At 45.1% G+C, this 22,093-nt stretch overlaps 2 protein-coding genes across 2 annotated transcripts; both read right to left on the bottom strand.

Moving 5' to 3' along the window:
* Positions 1-7,447: 7,447 nt before the first annotated feature.
* On the bottom strand, positions 7,448-19,969 carry LOC6539833 (T-cell leukemia homeobox protein 3). Its single transcript, XM_002086681.4, has 4 exons — positions 19,575-19,969; positions 17,354-17,769; positions 12,795-13,023; positions 7,448-8,159 (listed from the first exon to the last, which is right to left on the bottom strand). Exons 1-4 carry the CDS (start codon positions 19,745-19,747, stop codon positions 7,958-7,960), a joined length of 1,020 nt encoding a protein of 339 aa, XP_002086717.1. The 5' UTR covers positions 19,748-19,969; the 3' UTR covers positions 7,448-7,957.
* Positions 19,970-19,984: 15 nt separating this feature from the next.
* LOC26536123 lies at positions 19,985-20,565 on the bottom strand. The gene is given in 3 exon segments (XM_015189449.3): positions 19,985-20,503; positions 20,505-20,526; positions 20,528-20,565. Coding segments are annotated over 3 exon segments (570 nt in total). The 3' UTR covers positions 19,985-19,993.
* Positions 20,566-22,093: the final 1,528 nt, after the last annotated feature.

Below are 22,093 nucleotides of genomic sequence, written 5' to 3'. Positions count from 1 at the left end.
CTGTAACATGTGCGAGAATGTTTTTAATGTAAATATCATATAATCGTATTTTTCTAACTTTACATACACATACTAAATACATATGTACATTCCAATCGTTCTAGTATACTTTTAATTATATATGTATTTACTGTCGTAGAGCTGTGGGCGACCCTAAAGATTCGAAAAAATGGCTCCAAGTCACTAGCTATAATAACGATGCTATCGTTTATTTACGAATTTGGGTCATTATCATCAATCAATGCTTTCCCGTCAGTCTGCGGCTGGGTGCGATTATGGCAGCCGTTAAAACGGGTTGAAGTCCCCAGTTTGGGGATTGGGAGTGAAAAATCGATTTGGAAAAGTCTTGTTTCAAGATGTGCTGCAAAAACCATATTTCTTTCCCCTTCCCCGCCGCGAGCTGTTTTCTGGAAAAACAAATGTTTTAATAAAGCGCAGGACATTGAAAGAGCACAAATCAATTTGAGCAACATGCAGATCCGGGTGCTCATCTTGTAAATGGCCCAATCAAATTACTATGGGGACGGGGCCAGCGTTGCGCATTTATGAAACATTTGTCATGCGCGCCTTGATGAGAAAACAATGTAGGCACGTTTTTATGCCACTCCTGGTCCTTTGAGCTGGCTTCGTTCCGACGGGGATGAAGGCACAGGACACGCCGATGAGGTTACGACTGAGGATGCTGAGGAGCTGACGAACGGCGCTCAGCATCTCGCAGTTAATTACCGTAAGTGGCACGGCGATAGTTGCTAGTTGGACGTTGAATGCCGAGTGTTGGTGGCTGGATGCACCTGCCACCCGGAACACGGCAGTCTGACACGGAAACGGACAGTCGCAACTGGCGGATCAGGCAAATCAAACGCCCTGCCATCCGGCTAAGCCGGCTCATCATTCACGGAATCCATTCATAAAAAAGATATATGACACAGTCACGCAGAAACACGGGAAGTGCTGTGCTTCAAATTGAATTGCAAACGAGCTAATCGATCCTCGGGGAGGGGAGGGAGGGAGGTAGGCAGGGACCAGGACACGCGCTCGAGGTCCTTTTGCCTGGTGCTTGGGGAATATGAATTTATATCTTTTAATCTGCGACAGCGGCAATGACTGCCTCTGTCCTCTTCTGCCCTCTGCCACTGCACACAAATAGAAGTGAATTTAAGGACGCAGGACATATTTCAGCAGAACGGCTGCACTCTGGCTCTGTTAATTGTCACTGTCAAGTGGGCCTTCGGGGTGTAAAGTGTGGTGGATTGGGCGGGTTGTGCGGAGTGGGTAGAGTGGGCGGTTCGGGGTGGAAGCGCACTGACTGACGTCCTTGTAATTGCATTAAAATGCAATTCGAATTGCCGGTCGACCGCCGATTCCGACTTTTCCCAGGCCACTGTCAGTTGCGGATCTCCAGTTGCCCGTCCGTCGGGTCGTTGAGTGCCATCGAGTGTAGGTGTCATCGACATCCTACCTGGCTCCCTATCTCCCAGGACTGCGTAAACTGTATTGATAGCTGCCTTCAACGCGTTTCCCACTTTCTTGCGACTGCGATTTGACAGTGGAAAGGACACCAGGACATTTGAAGAGACATTTGTGCGCAGCATGGGGACCTTTGCAATTGCCTCTTGTTCATTATTGCTCATTAAGTCGAGTTATAATTAGCTCTGGTTAAAAATACTTATTTAAAGTAGCCTGGTTGAATACTAATTTAGATACAGCAACTTACTTTGAATCTTAGCCCAAAGTTACAGATAAGTAAGAAGTGCGCTGATGTCCGCATCCCTTTTTTGATTATCTTTGAACAATAAGTACTGTTAACAGCCTTTAGTAGCTTATAAATAGTAAATTTCCGAAAGGAGTAGGCTTTTAAATTTACGTAATTTCTCATGCAAGGGATATGAATGAGCTGGCTAGATGTTGAAGTGAATTTTATAACTAGGAGGGAAGACTCGTTTTCGCAAAACGAACCAACTCTATGAATTTTGTTACAAGCCAGAAACTTAAGTTAAATATTTTAAGCGAAATTTTTCTATATTCCTACCCTAAGGATAAAACACTCCTGTTAATCTTTTTCCCATGAATTTGTATCAAACTTCGCGTTTATGTGAGTAGCATCTGCTACCAGCGATCACTACTGGGGATCAAGTGTTATCTCCTGAGAAAGTCTCGACACTTGACTGAACCAAACTACATTCCCAACCCCCTTTGGCCGGTCAAACTCAACTCAACGCCGATACAAGCGGATAACAATTATATTAAACAGCAGGCAAAACAACATCGACGCAGGATTTGTAACAGGATACGCGTGTAACCACGAAACGGAGAGTCGGCAATCGCAGCATCGCCAACATCGCCAGCAACGACAAAACACCCTTTCAATTAAATATTTGAAAACAACATTTGGCAATTATACAATTGACACCAAGGGCCGAGAGTGGGGTGGTGGATGTGGATGTGAATGGATGTAGATGTTCATGTTCCGAACACGACTTCATCAATTTGAAATGTTGCCAAACGCGTGACTCGAAGGCACGCGCGTCATTTTCTGGCGGGCTCATCCGGGGATCGGATCTCCCCAGGCCGCAGGGATTTGAATAAGGATAGACCGAAAAGCCAGTCAGCCAGCCAGCCCGCTCATAAACAACATCAACAACATCAACAACAAGGACAAGTTGTGCGCGCTTAACATTAGTCAACGACGAGAACCTGCCACCCCTCCGCCCACAAAAACGCCCTTGCCTTTTCATAGCAGCTCTTTTATTGCCTCCCCATTCGTTTGTCGTTTACTTTTACGGCCCAACATTTATTTGGCCTGAGAAATCAGTGGTTATACCCGGCGTACCCGGGTTAGACATTTTAATATGCATTTGGGAGAAATTTGTCCGGTAGCTTCTTTTTCTCTTTGTTTCAATTTGCCAGCGAATTCGGCCCACAAATGCGTGAAAATTTGAGGAGCAGCAGTCAGTCTGCCGAGTTGATTGCCCAAATCCTGTCCAGCTTTCTTTGAATTATTCACGTGGCAGCTACGAGTTTTGACTGGCTCCGGACAGGCGAAAGAAAAATTACGCAGAAATCAAAACTTCCCCCGAAGACCACTTACAGGAGGTCCGAGTGCGAGTCCAAACAGAATGAATCCAAGAAAAAAGGTCGGATCCTGTTGTGCGGCAAATAAAAGATGCAAATGCCTCGTCCGTGAAATGGACAACAGGGAACTTGGAACTGGGCCCAAAACAAGGAGGTATCTAAGGAAAGTCGGACAGTAAATGAAATGAGAGTCAAGTTATGGAAGAGCCGAGCCTCGGCAATTTAAATACCTGAGATGGCGACCTTTTAAACGGACACTGGAGACCAGGATGCGGAATATTTTGAGCCGTCTTGATTGACTTTTTCTGAACATCCGTGTCCTGCCAACAAGCGAACTGACACTTCCTGCGAGCCCGTAATTAATGTTCGCCATTGATTTCCGGCCAGCAACGAACGACAAGCAGGGCAGTTTTCACGCCATAACTCTAATGGAATTCAACATAAATTTTCCAGACTTTTCAATATTTTATTAGCCTTTTTGGACGGAGCGTGGCTATAAAATTGAAATGTTTTCGGGCAGACTCCAGCTCTGGCAGCACGTCAAAGTCAGTGGGGGTTTTTTATGGCGTTTCATTGGTTGGTCGGTTATAAATTTGTGTGTTCGGCAATAAATACCAGAATAATTCTATCACAGCCATTCGCACGTGGAAGGTCGACCATCCTGTTGACACTTGTGGGTTGGGCTGCGGAGTGCTGTAAAAAAGATCGAACCACCCCGAAACCAATTTAGAGTTCAATACTGACCATTGAGTGGAGAGCTCGGTCCTGGCACACAATTTTACACAGTTTTTATCAGCTGGTGATGTGATTTTGCACTCAATTGGAAACAAACTCGATTAAATTTTCATGTCAAATTGCATGGGAAAATCAGTTACATGACTTGCCACTCCTCGCACGTGGGCAGGGCTGTTTATTGAAAACTTGAAGTGCGGATGATCTCTTATTGTCATCGCATTGAGTTTGACTGGTTTCAAGATTCACAGTTAAAGTTGACCTCAAGCCGTTTGCAGCTTATTATCTCACATGGTTAATAATGTAGAGCTATCATACTAAAACGTGTGCCAAGTTTTTAATGAGGCTAAAGTCACAATCAAAAAGTAAGTCTTGTTGCTAATAATACGTAAATTATTTTAGCTTTTTCGTACCAACAACATTTGTGCTCTTTTCAAATCTTTCTTGATTGTGAAACTGTGTAAATCTTTGCTACTTTTCGCCCCTTTTCCAGTGTCACACCGCGCTAATGTGTCCTTTGATAAGGGTAAGGTCCTTTTTTTCACGACTGCTAACAGAAGTTGCTTGTTTATTAGACGTGGACCCATAATAATTGCAGATATCTGCTTTGTTTGACTCAAAAAGCCTTTTAAAGAAATCTATTTCCCAAAATGCGCACTAAAGCGAGATAGCATCTAAATCGGGACTCCCCCGAGAACAAAAACTAAAGCTAACAAATAGCGGACAGTCTAATGACAAGTTTAATCATTAGTTTTCAGCACAAATGAGCGGGGCGGCCATTAGAGTGCTGTTAGTTGTGGGTCCGATATACATATACCTACACACATACACCACACAGGGGTTAGTGTATGAAGTGTATGAAGCGGGGAGGAGGGGGTGATTAGCGCACTCCATTTACTTCATTTTTAAGCCCATTTGGTGCCCCGTTTTTAACGACGTCCATGCGGAGGAAGGGAGACGGCTAATGACAGTTGGCCGCGACCGCTTTTGTTTGCCAGAAGACCAGAACAATGGCGGCCCTGTTTCGTTTTTACAACCGCACTCATATTGCGGCGAAACAAGCGATACAAGCGAAACAAGCTCGCAGCTCGTACGTTAGGTGAAATGGTTTTCTTTATGACGTTTTTACGACTAGCTGGCCCGTTCCGACAGGGGGTCGCCATAATTAGATAGCCCCCGTAGCAGCCATATGTACACACTCACCTCTACTTACCTGCGTGCACCGTGCAGCGCGCAGCGATAGGAACTCATATTTAATTTAAATGTCCCCCGATGCCCGATAATCAGTCGCTGTCACAGACCCCAGTAAGCAGTGCATCCGCGGAGCGGCTGAGTGGAAACCCAGCAGGCTGAGTGACAGACTGCAAACTGTCCAACTCCTCTTGTTGTCAACTCTTTTGTGGCCTTAGCTAAAATGATGAAAAACTAATTTGAAAATGTGCTCAGCTTTGTGGCTCTGGCTGGCTATGCTCCAGATACAGTTACAGATACAGATACAGATCCGGACCTAGATCCAGATCCATAATGTCTGCCACCAAGCGACCGCCATCCGTGAGCTTAAATCCTTTTCAATCTTGCCATAATCCAAATTGACACGTACATGGGCAGCTGGACGTGCGAAGAGTCCTGGCTCCGGCGATCCGGATCCGTAGTACATATCTGTATCTACGTCTGTATCTGTATCTGTTTCCGTATCCTGTCTTGTTGACCAACCGCATTCTGTTCGGGCTGTTCGTTTGTATTTTTCATACTCGCATCCACTTTTTTGACTGACACACGCCCATCGGCCCCCTGGTCACTTCCAATTTGGCTTTTCCTTTTCGGGGGATTTCCGTTCGCAAGGCCAGCAACTTTGGAGCACTCCGACCACTGTCCAGTCGTTATGATGGTTATCCTGTTATCGAGGACTCGACCCACTTCCGCTCGGCGTCCAAGTCGCTTCATGTTGTATTACACTAAGTGGACACAAATAGATTGGAGTTCGGCCTGTCCGCAAGTTTGCTCAATAATCAATCAAACCTGGGACTTGAAAGCCCAAATCGGGATCCCGGGGCAGCAGAAACAGCAGCAGCATCAACGGTAGCCAATTAGGGGCAACCCACATGCAATGCCACACACTCGATTGGACCGAGGATTCAAACGAATCGGGATGCCAATGCCATCCTCATTACATACAAAATTTGATTTCTTCGCTGGCCGCTGGCCGCCGGCCACAAGAAAATAAAGCAAAGATTGTCCAATTAAACGCAATTTATGCGGATTTCCAAGTAGCCCTGTTTGTGCATCATATCGAGAGCTTGCACTCAAAGAAAATAAATATATTGCTAAAACCTATTAATTGGTACTTAGAAAGTTTGGAAAGCGTAATAGGTTTATTTTCTATATTTAAAACAAAAGTTCATAAATACCTAGAGTGCTGATTAAATTTTCGTAATAAATATCCATATATATCCATAAATAAAATATCCATATATTGTTGTATATTACTAAATATATTGCTAAAACGTATTAATTGGTACTTAGAAAGTCTGGAAAGCGTAATAGGTTTATTTTCTATATTTATATTTTTATATATCTGCTTAAAACAAAAGTTCATAAATACCTAGAGTGCTGATTAAATTTCCGTAATAAATATCCATATATATCGATAAATAAAATATCCATATATTGTTGTATGGATATATACGTTAAACGATAAACAAATTTATATTAAATGATGTAGATTAAGGCACCCATTTTTGCTTTTTGCAGTGCATTCCCATCCACAAGCCCGGCAGCGGCAAATGCCAAATTAAAAAGGTGTCTCTGCTGAAGCCCCAATAAACAGCATTTGATCGGCCGTCGTCTGCAACTTTGTGAGTTTGGGGCGCCGTCTTTCAACTCCCGGGACCCTAAAATCGTTTACTTCCGCACAGGCGGCCAACGACCACCGGCCAACTTGTAGGAGTCGAGGTCCGATTTGGACCGAGCTCAGCGCTAATGTGACAGCGGCAACACTTTGGAGGCGGAGGACTCTAGGGCTGGAGAAGATGGCTCTAAGTATAGGGCTACCTGTCCGGCGGCGCCTGTTTGTTTTGCTTTCAGCGCAAAAACACGTAATATTCTTATAATGAATGGGCTTGGCATATTCGCCGCTAATTGTTGTTGGTTTTTCAGGCCGAGCATATGGCTGATTTTTTTTATGGGCATCCCAGTCATTAGCACGTCGAAAGGTATCCGGTTAAGGCAGGTTCCTATCAAAAGTGGTCTATGGATCGAAACACCAAGTCCTGTCAATAAGCGTCTATAAATCATCTTCAATGGATTGTTTGTACTAGTTAAGGGTTGGAACAGTGCCGATTAACTGCCGAACTGAAGAAACCATCCCCTGACTTCTGATTCTGTTTGTTTTGGTGGAGGTTAATATCAATTGCTACTTATTTGGTTTCCAAACAAACAAGCTGAATTTTATGTGGTGAGACAACAAAACAATCAAAAGAAACCTATTGTCCAGAAACGAAGGATCCTGTTTTACGACGTATTCAAAATTGCGAATTTGTATTTATGTTGAATCTTGTACAACTTTTTTTGATATGGTTATACAATAAGAAAAAGCTCCGTTGTTTGATTCAATAATGTGTTTATTTTCATTGCTCATCCTGTCTACTTTTCAATAATCGTACATGTATTTAGGGTTCATAATTTATAATACTAGGTAATGCCATTCGCTTAAGCCTAGAGACAGATGTTACAATTACAATACATTACAATTACAATCTGTATATAATTTTGTATATTAAATATGCTATTACTAGGCGTGGCTTCCAAGCTCACTGCGACGTTTTGAGATGCGGTTTGCTTCTGCTGAACTGTCGAACAATAACTAAGATCCTAAATGCACCACTACGAAACGCAAAACGAAAATTCGAGATTCTACACAAACTTAAAGCGCAGGTCCAGGCCACCATCGCAAATCCTCGTCATTTTAGAATCCATTAGGTAAGCGTCACTACAGAGTAAAGCTAGGTATTTACAGTGGGGCCTCGAGGCGCCGCCCCTCTCCTATGTACAGTGCCAACTGTCCGTTCATCCGAACTATGTATGTATGTACAAAGCGAAGTGTATCACAAATAAACCAGCTCCCGCCAAACTTCGTCCACCGATGGCGATGCGATTAGCAGCCCGCCGCATGCGACGCCTCTGCCCACGGCTGTAGTCCGTGCAGAGCAGCCAGGGGCGCCCCGTTCACGCCCCCCTGGGAGCCCAGAGGCGCCGAAGGAGGCGCGAAGCCCTTGCTGATGGCCTCCGCCTGGAGGGACAGCATTAGCCTGTTCGCCGCCTGCCGCTCCGCCTCCCGCTCCTCGGCCGTCTGTCGTCTGAAATGGGAAAAGGGAAGGTATTGATGTAGAGCTACGGATATTGAGTTTGGTGTAAAATGTGAATACACCAAGAAACAATTCATATTTTATTGAATTATTCCTTGAAGCCTAATGTGGTGGCTGTCTAATGTTCCGTGATGTTCATATTTGCTTGTCAAATTTTATGACTTTTCTGAAACTTAAATTCTTGAAAGAAAATTTAAGTTGTAACGGATGTTGTAAAACATAAAAAATAGACGAAATTGGGAAGCACTCATAATTATTTTCTTTGATTTACATTTAAGTTCCGGCAATTGTTTATGAGAAATATAGGACAGGGGCTTAGGGCTTAATTTATTTAACATAATTTAAAGCTGCGACTTATGTCACGCCCCAATCGATATGCATGATGACCGTGCACATTGAACCTTATCTGGCAAATAGTATCGCCTAATGTACATATTCATTATGGAAAACCAATTTGCCGCAAGCCCATTTCAGTGGCTCACACCTGTCCAATTGGGGCCGAATCAGGGGCTCATCAAGTCATTATGTGGGCGGCCTATAAAGACCATTTAAAACTAATCAAATCAAATATGCTGACTGCTGACTGCTGTACAGGCACACTGCTCCATCGATTGTGCTTGCTTCTGCGGAAAATGGAAAATTAATTTCGTGCCGAGTTGGAGCTGCGTAAATTGCATTTTGAATGCTCCCAGCTTAAAGGGATTAGCCCCACTCCCCAACTTGTGCCCTGCCAGCTGATAAATAATTCAGGACTGAGTTGCACTGCAGATGCAGCGGCTCGGGCCCGCGTTTGCGCAGCATGCTGCTCTAATTGTGGCCATGGACCTGCACCACCACCACCAGCACCACTGCCTCTACAACTCCAGCACTCCACCACCGATGCTCCATCCACAGGAACATCCACCCCCGCAGAACTGGGGGTTGTTTTGCGCCATCTTGAATATTTCATGAGCTAATGAAGTTCTTATGTTTCGTCTAAAGAGGGGAGGGGGGAAGGGGTTGCTCGAATTATAACCACAACTAGGAGAGGCTAGCAGCACATGGCAGACATATATCATAATTATTGTTTAATATGCTTTCATTACGGTTTTCAGGCTTTCATCAGCAATGTCATCGTTCAAACTACGGTTTCGTAACTCGCAAGTGGGATTCATTAAAAATACATTAGCCTGGGCGTTTAGTGCAAACTTTCGGCCCACAAATTGGATAACTAGCTCGTGTCTTCATGGCTGACTAGTGGTTCAGCCAAGGGAGCACTTCCACTCAAATGCGTGGAAATGTGCCTAGTTTTGGGGACCAGGGACCAGAAAAACTTGTTCATCAGTTATTATCTTAGTTTTAGAAATTCCAAAAGAACTTTATGCGGGAGTGGTATCTCTTTTAAACTGGCACCAGAAACGCTCTACTTTTCTTACACCCCAACAATTCAATTGTTGGCACAACAATTCAATTGTCGTTTTCGCGATGGAAGTGAGTTATTAGGCAGCAAGCAGTTCGCTTTTACTTGTTCACCTTTTCGCCTTCAAGCTGCCTTTATCGGGCAGCATTTTCACCAGCTACCGCATGAAAAATTCAACGAAAATTGATTAAAAACTCCAAAAAGGCCAGGCCAACGAAAGCACCTCTGTGAGATTCGTATGAGTGCGGGCTTAATTCGCTCTTGGGGTTGAGACAGAGACACGATTGTAATTTATCTTCGGGCACGGAGCTGGGAAATGTAACAAACGCTTTACAAATGTTAAATGTTGGTCTCTTGGCGCCATCGCGTTGATGTGGAAACTTTCTGTTGCCATCCGCGATAAGTAATGGCCCGACATTAGCCTAAAATGTTTATTAAAGCTCGGCCCATAAATCTCCGGAGCTCCCCCGCTCTGAAGCCCCAATTGTCGCCAACGGAGGCAGCTGCTGTTTAAGACTTTTCCGGCCATGTCTTGGTAATTAAAATCATTTCACACATTGCACGCGAACGACGTCGGCAAGTTGAGAGGGAGATAGCGGTCCCAAAAAGGTCCTGTGGTAATTATCCCCCAAGACATAACAATTTAGCCAGACCATCAATTGGCTGCCCAAGACGTCCAAGAAGCAACCAGGCCGAGATCCCGAGGGAATGGCCCACCGCAAACTTGAAGATTCTACGCAGGACACGTGCCGACGGGCGAAACAGGATTCCGAGTTAATTTACAAATGGATCTCGCCATTGTAATTAATTTTATTTGATTTTTCGGCTCTGTCCGCAAAAACTTTGCTTTCAGTCAAATTGATTTTTGTTCTGCGGTCAAAGTTGCTTTCTGGCATGTGTGTAAATTTTTAATTAGCCAGCTTTCAGCAGCAAAACTTTCGCACATGCCAGGCAATTACTGTGAAGTACCAGCTAAGCTGAGCTTAGATTTTCCAAGAATATTTTTGAGTGGGATGAAAATGCTTTGGGATGATAAACGAGCGTGTAATTAAAAAGGGTTTAGCGGCAGCTTGATTTATGGCTGTGCAACTAATTGAGTTATAGACCCGGTGAAGAGGGATAAGGTCCCAGACCAAAGTGTGTTTGTTTCGGAGCCACATGGATAAAACGCCCGGAAGTGTGCTTTACTTTTTCTTTCCCCTGCTTGGTATCCGTATCCGTATCTGTATCTGTATCTGCGTTGTGTCTGAATCTGCTTTGGCAGACTGCCTCTCGTCTTTTTTCTTGCCTTCTTGCTAAACACATTGTCAGACAGTGACGGGCAACAGGAGTTCATTCATTTGGCCGCGCAATTTCTTATTAATAATTGATGGCAAGTTGTTGCTGTTCTTGTTGAATCGAATCGTATCGAATCACTCAATATACAGACAATACTTGTAATGAGGCACTCACCTTGTCGCAAACGAGTTGCTATTTATTAGGAATTTGGCAAGAGACAACAACTTCGCAATCTTTATTCGTTGTCTAATGGGCACACGGCACATAGCACATGGCACATGGCACATAGCACATACGCCACGTTGGACAGGGCTAATTATTCAAATTACTGGCAAATGCAGCGCAGTGTGCATTAAGGCAATTATGCGAGCACATTACACATACCCTGGATATTTACGAGTAGTGCCTCGTAATCATGGCAACTATAATGTGCCATTGCCATTTCACTTAACCGCAAACGAGCCGTGGCCGTTGCCGCTGTCGCTGCCGTTAACAAAATTGCGTTTTACATCATTAATTTTTACGAGCTGGAATAGGCCCAAAATGGCTGATAAGCCAGGAGGACAGGGCTCTAAAAACGTCTGAAAACGACTGAAACGCCTGAAAAGGCCGCCTGCTAAGCGGCAATTAACGCGACTTAAGCGCCGTCCCGCCCGCTTTCCCGCCTTCCTACTTTCCCGCCTTCTCGCATCCCGCTTTTCCTGCTCCCTTTCCTGGGAAAGTGGGAAACTTCGGCCATTTAGCCGCCATTTGCCATCGTCTTTATGACGGCCCCTAATCGCATATGAGTGCAAGACTATCCGAACTCATCCGCTCAAAAAATTTCATATTCAAATACTTTTAGTTGACGGTAATAAAAAAGAAAACAATTAGTCGCACGCAATATCACGCATCAATACCCCGCCAAATTGGGCACATTTTTGTCTGACTAATTTCGGTTTCAAATAAATAGTCATTTGCATGTTGAATGTGAGTACATGAGTTTTTCTAGCAGGGGCCACATAAATCAGAAATTCCTTCGCCATCTGACACCTAGCTTGTGTGCACCCAATTATTTGAAAGAAACCCACTATAAAGTAAGGTTAATACCATACAAAGAAATTTGCCTACTCGAAATAGATAATTAAATAGTAAATTGTCATATTTTTAAAGAGTGCGCTGGTAAGAGAACGTACAAACGTTTTATTGAAGTATAAAAATGTTAATTGACTAAACTGCCCAAGTAATTATTATATTCACAAAATGTATATGAATTTGAATGGAAATATTAGATGCCGCGGCTAGACATACTCGTAAGTCTACCTCAATGCGACTTTGAGCCATATAGTTAGCCAGGCATTGCGACTGGCATAAAAAACTTGGCAATTAGCTTGTTAAACAAGAGCGCTCTTTGTGGCTACAAAAAGCAGCCATCCCTCCACAAGCCTCGTAAATATGCTCCCCTTTTCCTTGGGGCTGGGTGCTGTTCATTTAATGTGCCCATGCATATTGTATGAGCTATTTGCTCGCCGTTTATGCGCGTCGGGCTTTGATGCCCTATGGTCTAGTTGGGTTATACGGGACTAGGCATTAGCCTGGTGAGAAGGTTAATAATACTCTAGCTTTAGTAAGAGTGAACTGAAGATTATTTTTATAACTGAATAGATTGCTTCGGAAAGATAGAGTTACAAGAAATCCCAGGGTTAGTCCTACAACCTAAGCCACCATTTCCAGGGCATTTCCAAGTCGGCTATCTTCTGGACTTGCTCTTTTTAACAAAAGCCTTTGTGCATATTGTAGTTTAAAACGGCACGAAAAAACAGAAAAGAGGGTAAGTGTCAAGCTGTCAGCACTTCCGAGCCCGGAAAACGGTAGCTGCGCATGGGGATGGGTATTGATTTTTGCCTCTAGCCCAGCGGGAATGCCCTTTGAAGGGGAAAGGGGCGGAGAGGGGAAATGGGATAACTCACCTCCACTTGGTGCGTCGGTTCTGGAACCACGTCTTCACCTGGGCATCGGTCATCTTCAGTCCGCGGGCCAGCGCCGCCCGCTCCGCGGATGCCAGATACTTCTGCTTGTGGAACCGCTTCTCCAACTCGGCCACCTGGATGCGCGTGAAGGATGTGCGTGGCTTTTTCCTCTTCGGCGGCGTGCGATTCTGGTAGGGATGTCCGATCCGTCGGGCGATGGGAAAGGCAGCTGTAACGAGAGGAGTGTGTGAGTACTCAATAAGGCTCAATTGGATTTAGAGTCTCCTTATTCTTTCTTCGTACACCTGTAGCCCAGGAATTAACTGGAGGTATGATCTCCAGAAATAAGTAATATAGTAACATTTTCCCTAATGGTTTATTCCCTAAGCTTTAATGAGCTTTCCAGTTTCAATTTGTAAAGTAGCAATGAGCATTAGGAACCGATAGGCTTCTTATATTGATAAAATAAAACTTTAAGTAAGGACACCCTCTCAAATTTAGATGCGACTCCTGCGATTGCATCTGTATCCGTCTCCCCCTGCGTGTGGTGAGTGTCCTGGCGGGCAATTAGCAAACAATAAATTCCTAGATAACTGGCCATTTCCGAGCGCCGCTTCCGGAGTTGAGCGGCGGCACCTGTGCGCCTCCGAGTACTTAGCGCTGCTAGCTACTCGATACCTGTTACCTGTTAGCTCTTCGCTGTTACCTGGCTGCCTAAATGGCTAAGTGGCTAAATACGACCCCTCCCGCTGGGAAATCAATTTGGAGGCCTGCCCTGCTGCCTCGCTGCCTAATTGCCAAGGATTGAGGTTTCAGGCGGCGGTCTAGCAGGAGCTCTTATCGCCGCCTCTTGTAGACAAAGCACGCGACATCCATTTCCATTCGGATTGAGGTTGAGTCATAAAGTCGCGCTCGTAGGACGCATAAGTGACCCAGTGTCCGAGTCTGGATCTTGGATTTCTGTGTTTTTGGATTTCTCGATTTCTGGATTTGTGGATTCCGGCGCGGAACGGTGGCTGAGCCTGTGCTGGCGCTGAACCTTTTAAAATTCCTGCCAGTCGTCGTTGTGTGTGCTTTGTTGTTTATTGGGTGCGATAAGGCAGGCACAGTGCGCGCCGAAATCGTAAGGCGGTCGGCCAGTCGCTGACAACAACGCAACACAAGCGACAATTAGGAAACCGGATTACCAACTGACTGATCCGCAGATGAGGTAAAGTGAGAAGTTGGAGGGAAATGTGCTGCCCAGCAATTGTGAAATGTGATGGCCAATCACCGCCACCACAGCCAATACAACAATTTAAACAAAGCCAAGGCAGCAGCAACTGTTGCCTTATAGTATTGACAGATTTTTAGCAATGATTAAATCAAAACCTAATTTATAATGCCCCAAAACTATTCAAATTAATCAACTGCCACTCAATACTTTTAGTGTAATTAAAACCCAGACAACTAACATGTTTCAAAGAAATCGTAATAAATTAATGCAAAATACAAAAAGCAGTGAAAGTGAAGACTCACAAGCATTCTTAAATTTTCTAACGAATTTCACAAGGACTCCAGCAATACATATCATTGTAATGATAAATATTCAATATATGTATCTGAAGCATACCCAACTCGTAAATGGTGCGTGGGGGGCATTTCCCAATCCCATTATCTTGGAATAAATTCTAAAGTATGAACCCCTTAAAATGTGAATATAACTTTCCCATTTCAATAATAACAATCCAACCAGTGCCATTGAAACTGAGTTGTGTTTATGGGTGTCCAAGCTGGCGTAGGAAAATGGCTGGACTGTCAAAAGCCATCAAATGCCGACGAACGAATGGCGGGTGTTAAGCTGACAAATCATGCTTCTTATTGCGACTTTTCCCGGTAACCCTTTTTCAGGGCTTTTCCCGCACATGGGATAAACTTTCGAGCTGGTTGCATAAGTAATCCAAAGGTTTTTGGGTCGGAGGTCGTGTGGGCTGCCGATCATTTGAATATTTCAAGCAATATCAATTTCAATAAAAAGCCATTTATCGCACCACATAAGCAGCAGCCTCGGGATTTTCCCTCTACCGCAGCTCAGATGTGTGTATCCTTTAAGGATGTAACATAGCTGCTTAGAGGGAGGATACGGCGCATAAGCATAATTTTATAGCTTTCCAACGCTCCACCGTGCTCCACCGAGCTTATTTATGATGTTTCGCACAAGCCACCACAAGTATCTTAAAGATACAGATGGCGGTGAGTGTGTGGATGCGGCCGAGAAGTCTCACCAGAAATACCTAAAATAATGCAAAAAGCTTTTAGCATGCATTATTGATGGCGGCCTGTGGCTCGTCTTCCTCGGTTTCCTCCCACTCTGCTATTTTGGTCTTTTTCGGAAAGTGCTGCACTCTGACCTTTGCTAGTGATTTGGATTATTTAGACACTATTATCTCAAGACTTGCCCGTAACCAATCAAAACTTATGCACAAAGGAACTCTTAAGCTCACTTAGTTTATTATTACTTTTCAAAACTAAAATGTAAATTACTGTAAGAAATAAATGTATTCGATTTTATAGATCCTACTCCGCCATTCATTGGTAACATTCGTGTGGACAAGTGTCGTGACAAAAGCCCAACTCCCATTCGGGCTATTACGGCTGTTATGAAACTGCATTAGGGCGTTCATGGCCGAAAAGTAATTGGCGCCTGCTGCGACGTAGTTTCCCAAAAAATAACGAGAATTAACATGCGATGGTTATTAATCATATGGCGCTAAGAGCCCTGGCGGAAGGTAGAGGTGCACTTTGGTCGCGGGAAGGGATCGGATCGGATCCGCACCCTGGACGCTCGTTTGTCTTGTTAATGAAAAAAGCCAAGGCGCCAGCTTATCAGCCACAAGGCAAGCGACACAATAAACACAAAAAGACACAGACGTTGGCCAAGACCAAGACCAAGATCAAGACGAAGCCAAAGGCGAAGACGAAGACGAAGATGTTGACAAAACGAAACCAAGCGGGAGAGACTTGGATCACCCGGTGGCCTCATAAGTGTGCCCCTCAGGTGGAATAGTCGACTCGAAGTGACTGATCCGATCCCATTCTATACGATCCATCCGATCGAATGCCCCTTCTCCGCGGATATACGCACAAGTATGGATATGGATATGCAGCCCTCGAATCGCCAGCATTCGACTGGCTAATTAAAAGCTGACCATGTCAGTTGGACTCAAATGTGAAGTGCGGTATGCGGCGATAAATAAGCCGGCGAGGACAGAAAACTCACTCGCTGAGCACTGCGACCGCCCAATGCGTAATTAATTCCTTTTCGGGCGCAGCGCGAAATTAAAAAGTCATGTAAACCAGCTCATTAAAATAACTAAAATAAAGAAAAAGGGCAAACAGCTAACCAGCATCAGAACCACTAGGCGGATGTCGGCCATAAAAGCCCATCAGATTGCCGAACGGCGCAGCTCCTAAGCAGCTTTTCCACATCACATGGCCGAAAAAGGCCCGAATGTTATGAGTTATAGGATTCGAGTCCTATCGGGAACCCATTCCCTTGCAGATCCCTCGACTGCCGAGGCGTAATAAAATCAACGCCGTCTCATTATTTCAAAGGGCTCGCGCTGTGCCCATCGCTTGTAGCTACAAGTGAAGCTCATAATGTAAACAAATTAACAAAAGGCAGCCAGAGGACCCAGCTGCACATGGAGATGCAGCTTCAGATGGAATACAGATACAGATACAGATACAGATACAGATACGGTTACGGATTCAGAGGCCCAGCGACAGATACAGATACAAATACAGCTGCGCATGCGCATGCAAATAAGAGGGCGCATCTCATTCCTGCGTCGCTTCTGGGCGGCGGCTCAGCGTTAAGTTTTTAACTTAAGCTGCGATTGTGCATTTGAAGGCAAACATGTTTTTATACTTTAGCATCCCAAGCTCCCGTGAGTGAGTGTGCACTGAGGGAAACTTCTTATTGTCAGCTCTCTGATAATGTCTAGTCTTCTTCTAGTCTGCTTCTTTCCCACTGAAAGGACAGCCGCAACATCGGAATTTTTTTACTCAGAAGATTCTAAAATATCTTTTTTTTCTGAACTGAAAACCGGAGCTATGCAAGCATTGGTATGTAAGACCATTTATACCATTGAACAACGTTTTTCGCACCTTATTGACATGATTTAAAAGGAGTCGAATAATATATAAAAATATGCATCGACATTAAATAGTTTTTTTTTAAGTTTCAAATTCTGTCCCTATACTCTTGTTAAGTGAACTAAGTGCATCTGATTATACGCTATATAGGCATATACAAGGCTTTCTTATACAAGTGCCACATTTTCTCTCGGTGCACGAATGTGTTGGCCAACAATGACATGCCGATAGGCATGTTGCCTTAAAAGTCTTCTCTGATCGTGCTTATTTGGGGAACAGTAGCAATTGCCACCGCGGGTCACTGGAGGATCGCTCCCCCGAGAGATCTGGGCGAACATGGGCCATCCCGACATGGGGGCCCCGAATGGGTTGGATTTTGCCTCTCTCGCTCTTGGCTCTCAACTTCACTGCTCTTCACTCACCTGCCAGACGATCCTTGACCGCCTGATGGGCCAGCGCCGCGTGATGCAGTGGCGGTAGTGCCCAGGTGAGCGGCGTTCGCTGGGGCGGCACACGCAGCACATGACCGCCGGCCGCCGAGGGATATAGATGCGGATAGGAGTAGAGGGCTGCGGCGCTTCCGTACGTCGAGTTGGCGATGCTGGTGGCCAGTTTATAGGCGGCCAGATCGTGGTCCTCCTGCTGCAGTAGCTCCTTCTCCTCGCCCTTTTCGCCGCTGTTGTTGTTGTTGCTGCTGGAGCCGGGACTGCTGCTGAGCAGGTGGTTGTTGTTGTGGTGGTGGTGACTCGTCTCGAAGGGCTTGGATAGCAGGCGTGATATGCTGAAGGGCAGATTCTCACTGGACGAGGAGCGCGTCTGCTCCGACTGCAGGGACTCGCTGGGGAAGAAAGCGGAGAAAAGACATCAGAATCGAAGGTAAGGAAGCCCTAAAGAGGTGCGGGCTCATTAAAATGTGTCGCCTGATAAGCGGGAAAACCCGAGAACATTGACCATAATTAAGTCTGCTGCAGTACGGTGCCAGTCGCGAAACCACTAACCAAAAGCCCACGCGAGCGAATAAGCCGATCTGACGACATGACATGCAGAACCCGTGTGGCCACCACTGCGTATACGCAATGCGGCTGGAAATGAAGTAATTATGCAAATGCTGACGGCCGTTAGAGGCATTTAATACGCGCCCATAAATCATCGAATGCCATCAACTGACGCACCGAAAACAAGTCACGCACGGCATTTAATTTATAAATCCAAAAAGTAAAAACCCATTTGGAACAGGAATGGAATTGTATCTTGTATGGAGACAATGATCTCACAGACACTTTCCAATATCAAAAGTTATGAGCAAACACATATTATTTTGCTGGCCAAAACTTGCTGCTATCTGGTGCTCTACATTCGCTGGAACGCGGCTTTTATAGCCTTTTTATGACGATCTCTATTAAAATGTTAATCCGACAAACGATTTCGTCTTTGTCCAGCATTCAAGCCGCAGATCCAACTCCAGATTGAACCCCAAATGGACCCAAAACTCATATCACAGCGCGTTTTTGGCGCCTTACTAATGTGCGTTTTATCGTCGCCGTCTATTGGAAACCCAGTCCAGCCGTGCACTATGTAAATTCAGGGAGTTTCTTTGGCACTTTATGGGACATTTCGACTTGATTCTTTTGGTGGCATTGTGGTCAATTCATTAGCGTTTAAGAGGTTTGTTCACACCGTTCTCCTAAGCGCATAAGCGCACAAGCGCACAAGCGCTTCAATGGCAGCTTGTTATCCCCTTTTGTCGGTGGAAAATGGGGCCCTTTGTAGAACCGAACAATGAGCTTACAGATCTGAGCATTTCAATGGCGCTCAACGCCACGATTCGAAAAATTTGACTTGTGAGCATTATGAGTGAAAATACCGAAGATCGTAAAACAGTGGGAGTTATGAGCTCATAATAACAGATGCAAATAGCTTTTCTCTGCCACAATACTTGTTTGACTTTTATCGGGCAATAAAATGAGACTGCAGGCCAACTTCTATAACTATTGTTTTCAAATCTGTTCCTCGCAGTAAGTCAGTAAATCACTCTAGTGACTTATGCGAATCTCTAACAAATCATGTGGAATAATGTAAATGCACATACATAACTTCCTACGTATTCATAAATATACAAGATGATCACACCCATTTTTAAAACGGAACGGAACACTGGGCATTTACTTTAATATTTTTTGGGGATTTTCCGTAATTAATTGTATCAGACCAATGATTTTGTTGGGTACAATGTACAATTATTATTATTATTATCATTATTATTTTAAATAGAGACACAATCACTGTTAAATATGCTACATTATTTACGATACCAGTAAATCAAAAATAGTTTTGATTGTCTGGTTCAATGGACTTTCAGTGTTTTATCCTCTTCAATTTTAGACGAATAGAATATTTTAAAAAGGCCTCTTCAAATCTATGTAAATAGTACGGAATCTAGTTAAAAACATTACACTTAGTATCTTATAGCATCGCTATTAACTTGGTTTCTATTTGGCAAATTTAAACGGGAATAGAAGTGCTATTGAAATTGGAAGATCTGTTTAAATTCGTAGTTATGATATATTGAGAAAATGTATGTCTATATCGGGTACTTGCAAAGACATTCTGCCAACTTTCCGCCTATTCAAAATCCCTCCTCACCTCAATGGCGTTTCGGACTCATCGTAGCAACTGCCGCCGTCCATATCCACATCGGATCCGCTGCCACATGACATCCGCGAGTCCGAGTCCACGTCCACATGGATCTCCTGCTCCTCCACCTCCTCGCCGTGCTCGTTCTCGTGCTCGTGGTCATCCTCCTCGTGGCTGGACATTTTGGCAACTAGTGGCGCCAATTCGGAGCTCGCTCACTGCACTTTCCAAATCTTATTGGGCACTCTTTTCTCTTTATAGTTAGCAGTAGAGTGTTTAAACCCTGAAGCACACACTAAACGTTTGATTGATTTCAGTTCAGATTCCGCGTTTAAGCACTACCCGTTGATGTAAGTTTCAACTGCGAACCGCTGTGGGTTCACGGACTACGGATCACGGTCTACGGATAAACGATTACAGATTACGGATTACGGATGGCGGATGGCGGATGGCGGATGGCGAATTGCGAGCTGGGAGCGGACGCGTGCTGGCGGCCGAAAACGCTTTTCATAAATGCAATCAAATTGTGCCGACGGCCGCTGCTCTGCCTGTCCTCTGCCGCAGAGGCTGCCTCTGCCTCTGCCGATTGCTGGTGGTTTCGGGCGGTTGGAGTGAGCCGGAAAGAAGTCAAACCAGTTGCCCGACGTCGACGCCGCTGCCGATTTCCTTCCTATTTCGGTTAAGAGCCAGTTTGCCACCTTGTTTGAACCTAACCTACCATAATACCATAATACCATACAATACCAGCAACCTGCCTCTTCTGGTTGGTCCACCCTTGCGACTTCCGTCCCGCTCTGGCCGCACATGCGCCTCGCTACCTCTCGCTCGTGGAAACAGGTTTCGCTCTGCCCGCCGATGGGCAGCACTGGTCGGTAATTGAGGCACGGGGCGTGGCCTCGGCGAACCGCCATTGGCCGCCGGCCGCTGGCTGCTGGCCGGAGTTGCCCCGCACACTTGCCACGCGAGTCCCGCTTGCAGCAGCTGGCAGTTGCGACGACATTTTAAATGGAAAACGTTTTGCTTTTGGGGTTTTTTATTAGACGAGCGCATGAAGAGAATGTATTTTTATTTCAATTGTTTCTATTTTCAGGTTAGCCAAGCGTTTCCACTCTGCCACACTCTGTCCCACTCGCTCGCCCGCAAATTACCCCTGCAGAACGAGGCAGCCAGCTGGCGAGCGAGAGCGAAAGAGATAGCATCCACCCGCCGACTCTTTTCCGGGAAAGTGCAAATGTGGCAGATTAATAGCACAATTGGAAATAGCGTTCTGTCAGCTTGAGTTCACAAAGCAGCGGATTTGGCCAGGAGGGCAGCCCTGCACCACCATCTCTGCCACTGCCCCTTCTACCTCCTCTCTCTCTGCTGACTACTGAGATCTTTATTAGCGCCAAGAGTTCTACGCGCTATCGCCTGGCATTTGGCAGGCGGCGATTGCGATAAGCAGACTCGAGCTGAAGCCTCAGGAATCCAATCCATTTGCCCCAGCCATGCGAATGCAAATTGCGCGGCATGCAGCCAATGCAGCAGATGCAGCCAATGCAGCGGATGCAGCAGCTCTGGCATTTTCCACAAGTTCACCCCACGGGTTAATTGACAGTTTTCCTTGGGCACGAGCCGTGTTGCTGCTCACCGCTGGCCGGGATCTCTGGCTCAGTCAGTATCAGGTGTTGTTCCAGCCGGCCTGGCATCCAAATGCGAGTGCCTGGGATGCGTGTGTGTGGCCAGAAGCGATTGCGTACTCCGTTTTCATTATCCGCCATGCCGTCGAGATGTGGAATGCGCGGTGAGCTAAACTTCTCAACCACTCCACAAGGATATGGTATGAAATCCCAAATAATGCCGTAATATGACCTTACACTATCTATCTTACATAAAATAATATCTGCATTGCACCAAAGTAAGCTTACTTTCCCTCTACTTTCACGGCTTGTTTAGCAGTCACACGAATTTGTTTTGTTTCTTACAAATACTATTCTGAGATTAAAGGAAGAGAACTGTACAGCCGATCACTCACTTATCAAACTGCAGAAACCCATCTGTATTTAATATGGCTCGATATACATCTTTTTTTGAAATTTAATTATTATTTCCCACATTCTGATAACCAAACAACTAAAGGATAAAATGCTTGAGGGCGGGCCGTAGTGCCACACCGTTCACTTACCATTTAAACAGAGTCCAATGCTAGAAGTAACGGCTGTAAATATTCATTTCTGCACTTAACTGGCCATGTTTCTGTGTCAGACACGAGCAACAAATCACGGCCAAAAATGAAGAAAGCCAATTACTGCATATTCCATTGCCAAGGCACACACAGCACACACAGCACACACAGCACACGCACACCACCTCCCAGTGGAAAGGACTCTGGAAAAAGTCACGAGGCGAACTCCATTTCTCCTCGTACCGCCTCGCAATGTCATTGTTGCTGTTCCTGCTGCTGTTGGTAGTCGTTGGTAGGCCTTGTAGTTGGCTAATTGGATTTCATTTGGGCAGAAACAACGCAGAAACAATTGCCGTAATAAAAG

The sequence above is a fragment of the Drosophila yakuba genome, chromosome 3R (assembly GCF_016746365.2).
Source record: "Drosophila yakuba strain Tai18E2 chromosome 3R, Prin_Dyak_Tai18E2_2.1, whole genome shotgun sequence".
Taxonomy (NCBI): Eukaryota; Metazoa; Arthropoda; class Insecta; order Diptera; family Drosophilidae; genus Drosophila; species Drosophila yakuba.
This window is presented reverse-complemented; position numbering and strand designations above follow the sequence as displayed.

Coding starts and splice junctions, on each gene's coding strand:
- LOC6539833 (XM_002086681.4), bottom strand. CDS start 19,747: ATGTCCAGCCACGAGGAGGATGACCACGAGCACGAGAACGAGCACGGC. Junction 13,024..17,353: donor GGTCAAGGATCGTCTGGCAG/GTGAGTGAAGAG, acceptor CTCTCGTTACAG/CTGCCTTTCCCATCGCCCGA. Junction 8,160..12,794: donor AACCGACGCACCAAGTGGAG/GTGAGTTATCCC, acceptor TTCCCATTTCAG/ACGACAGACGGCCGAGGAGC.